This window comes from Papilio machaon, chromosome 15 (assembly GCF_912999745.1).
Source record: "Papilio machaon chromosome 15, ilPapMach1.1, whole genome shotgun sequence".
Taxonomy (NCBI): domain Eukaryota; kingdom Metazoa; phylum Arthropoda; class Insecta; order Lepidoptera; family Papilionidae; genus Papilio; species Papilio machaon.
This window is the reverse complement of record NC_060000.1, coordinates 6,965,690-6,975,183: the sequence shown is the minus strand read 5'-3', so window position 1 is coordinate 6,975,183 and position 9,494 is coordinate 6,965,690. Positions and strand designations below refer to the sequence as shown.

Here is a 9,494-nt window from a genome sequence, read left to right as displayed (position 1 = left end):
ATTTCACTAACACGGAAATATATTTTAGGGACACGTTCGAAAGCTTAGAGCGAAATTGAGGCAGGCTATTTTAACGAACTATTTTTACGTTGAACAAAGTTTTGTTAATCTATGTTTTATGCAATTATATATGTAGAAGAAAAATTTATTTTAACTTAATTTTGAACGTTATTTTAAAATAAGCTATCGCCCGCGCGGAATTAAAAAAAAACATAATAAGTAGCCTTCTTTCCAACTATGATCTACATTTATGCCAAATTTCATCGAGATCCGTTGAGCCGTTCTGGACATATGTACCTTCAAACAAACATCCATCCATCCATCCAAACATTCGCATTTATAATATTAGTAAGATAAATTTTATTGCAGGGTTACCATATTTAAAATGATTCTGACATTGAAAAAACACGTTTATCCATTTTGTTATCGATTTTAATGTAAACTTATAATTAACAAGGACTTCTTTTCTATTTTGTAATGACATTTGTTATTACAGTTATGTTGAAAACACGTCAATCGATAACTTCTAAACATTTCATATGAAAACTTATTAGTGTCTCTAGATTTTAAGATGATTTATGTAGATTTTTCATAGTTAATCTACACTAAACGGCGCCTTTATTGTCCACTAAAGACCCTGAGTTCGTTAGTAAGTTTGATATTAACAAATAGAAAATTAAAACCATCAATAGGACCATAACTTTAATAAGTAACATTTAACCATAAATACCTAACCCGAAGCAGAAAACTAAGGCTAGTTAAAATGTCTTTTTTGTGGTAATTTTTTTTGGAACGAAGTTCCTTATCGCGCGTTGTGAAAGGGGGCTAGACGGAAAAAATTCTTACGAAAAGTTGTCACGACACTTTTTGCTATATCACCATGGCAACGATGTGACAATATATAACGAAAATTCATAGAAATAAAATGTACTTCTTGTGAAGACTTAAGTTTTTTATTTAATATTTTCTGGCCTGGATGTTTGTGGTAAATTTCTCCAGTATTGTAATTTAATTCATGCAAGTTACAAAAAAATTAAATCGACTACAAATTGTTTTCGTTTCTTTTTTGTAAAGTTTAATAGAACATTTAGTCGTGACAATTAAAAAAAACAAATTAATAACACAGTTATGAATAATCAATAAAATAACAATCATTAACATTTTAACAAATAGTTTAGTTTATTTTAACTTTGATTTTTATACACTGCATTTTTCCGAATTTGGGAGAACATTGGTACACATTTCCGTCACGTCACGCACACTTTATTTCGATGTTCACATTTGTAATTTCAAGACAAGCTAAAGTACACCGATATCCAATGCCTTAATAAATTAAAAAAAAAGTCACGCACACTGACATTTCAAAAAAAAAATCTTGCAATTAAACGTCAAATGTGCGTCAAACGTGTATGAAACAGTCCATCTATAGGTTAATATCTATGCATTTAATTTAACATATCATAGTTATACAGAAGGTAATATACTAAAGCTAACATTTTCTTTCGTATCCCTTTCTTCTTCGCTGTGTCCTGAATACGACAAATTAACAGCATCACTCTGGTTATATGTAGACGTTTGTTGATCTTCTTCTTCGTCAAGTAGATCGTGTAGGAAATTTAAACATTGACGTTTAAAAAGTCTTTGCTTTTTATTAGAAAGTTCTTGATAATCATTATAAATGCCACGGAAGAATTGGAAATATGACGTTGTTTCGTCAGGACCGAACGCTTGAGAATTAGAGCTGTCATCGTGTAAAGATGGTTCAATTTTTGGTTCTTTATATCCTGTTGGAGGTGAATTCATTGAAAACCATTGGTTATGTATGAAAGGTTTGACGTCAACTTGTTCGGTGCTTGATGATTCTGTGAGATCCATTTCCAGAAATGTCGGCGCGTATGGAGGATTAGGAGAAACTCGCCTAAAAATACAAAAATTATTTACTAATACAACAATGTTTTAATTGCCATTTAAGCTTCAATATTAATAAAATAAGAGGAAAGATTTAATGATTTGTTTGCTTATTTGCATTGAAATTACTCAATTGATTTAAAAGAAAGAAAGGCAGAAAACACTTTCACTATCGAAGCTACACTATCCCCCGGTGACAGGCTATATTTAATACACATTTGTTACGAGTTTTTTTTACATTTGGAGTGGACGAAATCGCTTGTCTAATATACCATAATTATAACATAATTTTACTATTTTTAATAGCATGAGTTTTAGGTTCGATACGTCAAATAATAAAACAAAAACAAATTGGATTTTTTCAACTTTTGTAACATCCATCCATCCATGTATCCAAAAAGCTATCATAATATAGCAATAGGATTTCATAAAATTTGAAAATAAAAATGTTTTTAAACATTCAAATTGATGTAACGTTAAATTTAAAAAATCATTCTTTAATTTATTTCTAACTAGTTTTTACCCGCGACTCCGTCCGCGCGGAATAAAAAAAAATAGAAAACGGGGTAAAAATTATCCTATGTCCGTTTCCTGGTTCTAAGCTACTTGCCCACCAATTTTCAGTCAAATCGATTCAGCCGTTCTTGAGTTATAAATGGTGTAACTAACACGACTTTCTTTTATATATATATAGATAGATAATATATAGATGTAAATTAAATAAACTTCAAAAGTTATGCTTACGTATCGGTAGCCATATGTTCTCTAAGGAACTCAAGCTCGTCAGCCAGATACCACCTCGACACCATCCGACCTTTGCCTGTACGCGCTCCTTGCATCTCGTTTCTTAAATGTCGCGAATACGAATTGCGAATGTGTGACCATTTTCTACGTACCTCTGGAACTGAAATAATAAAAAAAAAAGATATAAAAGATAGATAAATAAAAAAAACACTAAAGTAGAATAAAATATAATAAAAGTAATACCAATCCATCCCATTTCCTTAGCAACCTCTTCCCAAAGGCGTTTTACTTGCGTGTAATAACTGGCTACGGGCATATTATTTCGTGCGTACAGTAATCTTCTTTCTTTCACAAGTCGAATCATTTTGCGATCTTCAGCTTGACTCGAATCGACAAATTTACCAACAATCATCGACTTGTTCAAATTTGTCGTGTCTACAGGTTGTACTTTCTTTGACATGTTTACTCTTTGCCGCAATTGCATCGAGATTCACAAGACGATATAAAACCACAATAGAACTTTGTTTAAGCAAAATCACTATTAAATTCTTTGCTACAGTAGTTGTTTGGTTAACTAAATCCGCCTACTTCAAATAAATAAATAAGAACACGTCACATCGCAACGAGAGCGCGGAGCAAACACGGCAACGCGCATAACGGCAAACAGACACGCGCAGCGGGAAGTAAGCGCGCAAACATGCATATCTCGCTCGCTCTCACGAAGCGGGCGTAAGAGTGAGCGAGTCAGTCGCGGAAGCATGTGAGCAAGCAAGAGCGCAGACGCCCTGTCCGATGACGGTCGGCCAGTTTTATAAATTCCACGTCGTCGGGTATCGTATCGATTGGGCTCGGACGGGCGTTGAGCGACTCGGAGTTTTTTCCATCGGTTTATTTTCGGTAGTTGTTTTAACGTACAGTTTTGATATGAGATTCGCTGTTTAGAATTTCATAACAAAATACTTCTCTTTATAAATTTGCAACTTAAATCAAATACTGTTAAATGACAGATTAGGGGTTCGATTGCTAATGTTTTTTTTTTCCATAGCATTTTTATTGTAGACAAAAGCGGTAAATTTCAAAACAGTACCTAAATCTATGCTAAGCGCATATACGAAAATAAATTCACTGTATAATACTCGTATATCCTTCGACTGATCTCAACATTCGACAATACTATCCTTAGAACGATACTTTTCTCTTAAATAGACAATAACAGAAATATTTGACAAAAGTGAATCGATGGTAAGCGCCAACAACTTCCTACTTTATTACCTTTATCTCTACTATACCAAAAAGCGCTTAAACAATAAAAACAAACATTTATAAATCTCAACATACATCGCTGCTAAAGTACACAATTCAACAAAGAGGTGTACTAATAGAAGTAATGTATACCGTACGTAAAATACGAAAAGAATTGCATAGTAAAAGGCAATAGTAGAAACCAGGATTTGGAAGCAATTCTTTTTTAGTGTGCAGAAACGCTTGATGTTATGAAGACATAAAAGTATAGCAGATAACATCGGGCCCACTTGCGAGGTAGTAAACATTTTATGATCCAACTGACGGCAAATTATTCATGAGATTGTTAGAAGCTGAATGAAAATGTCACTCATATAAAATTGGCTGGTGCAAGCACTTTCCTCTGTCTAATACAGAAATACAAATATTATATACTAGTTATAAAGCAGACATTACGAGAACTTTCCTTTAAATATTTAAGGCATAATCTTACTAATATCTTACTTGTAGAAATATGAATCATGCACCCTTATTACATGGCAAGGCCGTTAGTCAAGAAAAAGAGGGGGGTGTTACCCCCACAGCTAATTGAATAAAGCCATTCTTTAGACGGAGAAGTTTTATTAATATACGCAGCGCTGTAGTTAGCGCTTTTTATGGCACTTTTTAAAAGCTCTCGTCTTTACAATTCTCAAAGTTATGCAATAAATTCGCACGATCAAAAAGCTTGTTCTACATTACAAGCAAAGCTAGCAACGGATATATTTAAAACTAGCTTTTACCCGCGACTCCGTCCGCGCGGAATAAAAGATAGAAAACGGGGTAAAAATTATCCTATGTCCTTTTCCTGGTTCCAAGCTACCTGCCCACCAATTTTCAGTCAAATCGATTCAGCCGTTCTTGAGTTATAAATGGTGTAACTAACACGACTTTCTTTTATATATATAGATATCAATTTTACATCGACTCTAAGTCATTGGCTAGAGTATGCAGTTTGTTCACAATAGAACTATGGATCTAGCACAAATTTTCGTGACAATAGCTCTTGTAACATCAGCGACAAAATTTGTATTAAACTTTGTGAGATTTTTAACATAATTGACGGTGAAGATACAAAGACGATTGTCACAAATTTGGCGCTAGGCTCACTGATGCATTTTTTTGTAAAGAAAAATTAAAAACTGACAATTTACTTTTTTTTTCAAAATATGGCATTGTAGTAAATCTAATATATAAAATTCTCGTGTCACAGTTTTCGTCACCATACTCCTCCGAAACGGCTTGACCGATTCTCATGAAATTTTGTGAGCATATTCAGTAGGTCTGAGAATCGGCCAACATCTATTTTTCATAACCCCCCCCCCCACCATTTTTTAACTGCGCGCAGACGGAGTCGCGGGCGACAGCTAGTAATTCATATAAATAGCAAAATATTGCATTGGCAGGTGTATTCTTTCAATTAGTAGGTAGAATATAATGGTGAGACAGTCATAGTCCTCGGAGGGTTATAGACTTCGTGAGGAGGGTTGCTAAGGACTCCCTGCAATAAAGTGATACGATCTCACAGATTGCGACGCGCATCAGCTTTTTATCGTAAATTGGCATCATTTTTACGTTTTACGAGCAACACGACTCGCCCAGATTGATGTGTACTAAATTGATATGCTTTCGCCTTTAAGAAGCAAGTTCCTTTTTTAAACGTAATATAACTTACTAATATTATAAACTAGCTTTTACCCGCGACTCCGTCCGCGCGGAATAAAAAAATAGAAAACGGGGTAAAAATTATCCTATGTCCGTTTCCTGGTTCTAAGCTACCTGCCCACCAATTTTCAGTCAAATCGATTCAGCCGTTCTTGAGTTATAAATGGTGTAACTAACACGACTTTCTTTTATATATATAGATATATAGATATATAGATTATAAAGTTTAGATGTATGGATGTTTGTTTGAATGAATCTCCAGAACAGCTCAATGAATCTTGATCTAATTTGGCACAGATGTAGAATAATTTTTTTTTTAATTACGCGCGGACACAGTCGCGGGCGACAGCTAGTATGTTATTAAGTATCTGTAAAATGAGATTAGCTTCGTCTACGCGAATTTATATAATTCTTGATGATAAAGACGATTTTGTTTTGTTACTTGTTGATAATTTAGATTAGAAATTGTAACAGAATGATCCAATAGTTTTAGAGTTTTCTAACCGTCGGTTTCTGAAATCCAAATTCCCGTTTAAAACATATTATTATCTCTGTTTTGTCAAAAATAATGACAGGAATAACGATTTGTTTCATACAACAATTTTGGTCTCAGAAATCCAACGGTAAATAAATGACAGGAACAAGATACGAGACGATTTAATTTCGATATCTATCTTCTATATATATATATATAAAAGAAAATCGTGTTAGTTACACTATTTATTTTCAAGAACGGCTGAATCGATTTGACTGAAAATTGGTGGGCAGGTAGCTTAGAACCAGGAAACGGACATAGGATAATTTTTACCCCGTTTTCTATTTTTTTTTATTCCGCGCGGACGGAGTCGCGGGTAAAAGCTAGTTTTTTTTAGTGTCTGTGTGATTGCTTTGACCAGTCACAGATAATCTTAATTACTAGAAATGTAGAAAAGAATTTACATTTTTGACAAGAGCGTTAAGTTTACTATGAAAACTACGTAAAAATTATCTCACTTATTAACTCACTTATTAAATGAAACCACAAACTCTGTGACCGTATGAAACATATCGTCATCTCTGTTATTATCTCTGACAAAACAGAGATAACAAAAAACTTGAGAGGTGTCAAGGGACACCCGGATGGAACGAAGTTCCTTTCGATTAATTAGTGAAGGAACCAATGTTTATTCTATGAATAAAAAACTTAAGTCTTCACAAGAAGTACATTTTATTTCTATGAATTTTCGTTATATATTGTCACGTCGTTGCCATGGTGAAGTAGCGCTCATTCGTCGTTAACATACTTACTATAGCAAAAAGTGTCGTGACAACTTTTCGTAAGAATTTTTTCCGTCTAGCCTCCTTTCACAACGCGCGATAAGGAACTTCGTTCCAATATTAAACAGAGATTTTGGTATCAAAAACCCACGATAAGTCATTAATAACCGTCAATGTATAGGAAAGTGTTGGTGTTTCTGAGTTGTGAAGTGAAATATGAAGGGATAAAGCAAAGGGCTTTCTTGCTAGTCGGTAGTAATGAGCAGTCAGTGACTCAGCTTTGCCTAGTCAGCGTAGTTTATACGAATTACCTTAGAGAAATTGGTCTGTTAGTACCAAAACAAGACCGGGGCGCTAGCTTATACTTCTGACATGTATAGACCGACAAATCTAGCTCGGCTGACATAAATCAAACTAAATTATGAAAACTCAATAGCGCCTCACTGTCAAAGTCACAAAAGTGTCACAAGATCCTTGTACTGAAGCTATCATGTCATGTTTTTCTTTAATACCATTTTCTATTATTATTTATTTATTTATTTATTTATTTACAATACAATAAAAAAAAACCTAAAATAGAACTATGTCCCACAAAATTATATAAAATAATTTGACTGTGGGATCAAGAAATTTAATTTAAATTTAAATTGATATAATATAAAATTAGATTAGTATGATAATTAAAAATTAAATTAAATTAAATTAAATTAAATTAAATTATGCCCATGTACGTTTTACATTTTTTCTGACAGAACCAACCGCGACTACAGCGACTCTCTCACCGCTCCAGATATCCTTTTTTAACTATAAAACCTACTTGGGTACAGAAAATTGCAGAAGACAGCTATCAGCTGTACCAACTCTCACAAGGATTTTATAGCCCTTTTTTACAATGTTGTAATAATAGTCAATTTTATGGCAACATTAACTATTACACTATCCAACTATTTATAAATTAGTTAATAGGTTTAATCTACTTATTACTTAATAACTTAATATCAGTTTAACGCAACTGTTATAGCTTCTGGAAATTATTATCAAAGACACTTATTTTTCGTTCCCTCACGAAATAATTAGCAAGAACCCTCGACTTAATGTTACATTTGCAGTCTAACGGATTTTAGCAGATGATCAGAAAAAAATAGGAAATGTAAAAAGTACGCCATTCGTTTTCTGCGAACCCGAGACTCCGGGCAAGCGGGCACACACACAACCACAACGAACATATGTTTCCTTTGACAGAAAACAGCTGTTCTATCTACCGGGAACTATTAACTGTATGCAACTATAATACACCAAGAAAAAACAACAAGGAATAATCTACACTAACTCTTTACTATTAAGGTGCTTTTTTAATCGTCACTTCTATCCCCTAGGCTTTCCAAGAATCTTACGATCAGCTGATCTTGTAGTTTACAAGTGCAGTAAACAGGATGGGCGGCGGTTGAAAGACGCGACCGAATTTCGAACCCGGGACACATTAAATGCACTACCTGCCGTGTTTATACACGCTTATTTGTCGTTTCCTTTTCTCATAAGTTATAAATAGCATTTTTTGATAAATTATTTTGTATTGTTGAAACCAGTTTTGACATAGGACGTACCAAGAGACTGGAGACGTGAGTGCAATGAATGTTGCCAATGTGGTAGGAGACTCAAGGACGGTGGTAGATCCCGCAACAACAATATTTGTTGGGTGCACGAATTGGCCGGGTCGACCGGTGCAATACCACGACCACACAGAAGACAGGCGTGAAGTGGAAGTAATTCCGCGTTTCGTCTGATGAGTGTGGTACCGGAGGCCTAATTTTAGTCCTCTTTCCCTTCCCACCCTTTTCTTATTAGGAAAGGATGGGAAGGGGAAATGGATTTGGCGGAAGAGGGGACGCATAGGAAGGAGAAATATCCTCTTTCTGTGCGTCCCTTTCTCGGTTGATTAAAGGTAGGCAATGCATCTGCATTTGCGGATGTCTATGGGCAACGGTCGCCTCGTTATTGCGGCGAATCCAGGTGGCCGTTTGCTCGTTTGCCTCCTTATGATATAAAAAAACGGTATTTTGTTTGTGACGATTACTAATATTCAAGTTATAGGATAACATTGACATTCACGTTTAGAAATTAAATTATTATTAACCCCTTAATTATCAAAAACAACTGATTAAGAGATTAAATTTAACCACGAATAATACCAAGCAACGTTTTACATAGTTCCTTGTCTTTCACAATTGCTTAACAACTTACCAAGTTAACGATTTTTTCCAATATTACTCTACGTACGATGATCGTATAGCTAACATTAACACTTCTGACATGTCATAAAGGTCTAGATCAAGGTAAAAATTATAGTTAATTATAAATATTTTAAGATATCTTGGTGGCTCTTAACTTCATGCGAGTAGCTGCGCAGAACACAATTTTGCGTGTAGCGGGACGTAGTGGTAAAATACGTAATAGTAGTGGGATTCGGGGGAAGTGCACTGAGCAGAGCGCCAAAGACCTTCAATTGCCAAGATATTTGAAGACTTATATGTCGCCTATATATAATTTTAACCATTATTATTAAAGTAAATGTATGGATAGTGGATAAACGTAAGAATTAAATAAAACAAAAACGACAGCATACAATGTAAAATCTGTTT

At 34.4% G+C, this 9,494-nt stretch overlaps 1 protein-coding gene across 1 annotated transcript; it reads right to left on the bottom strand.

The window, feature by feature from the left end:
• Positions 1-1,249: 1,249 nt before the first annotated feature.
• Positions 1,250-3,287, bottom strand: LOC106713194. Its single transcript, XM_014505912.2, has 3 exons — positions 2,896-3,287; positions 2,653-2,812; positions 1,250-1,918 (listed from the first exon to the last, which is right to left on the bottom strand). The coding sequence occupies exons 1-3, from the start codon at positions 3,134-3,136 to the stop codon at positions 1,465-1,467; spliced, it is 855 nt and encodes a 284-aa protein (XP_014361398.2). The 5' UTR covers positions 3,137-3,287; the 3' UTR covers positions 1,250-1,464.
• Between the last annotated feature and the right edge of the window lie 6,207 nt (positions 3,288-9,494).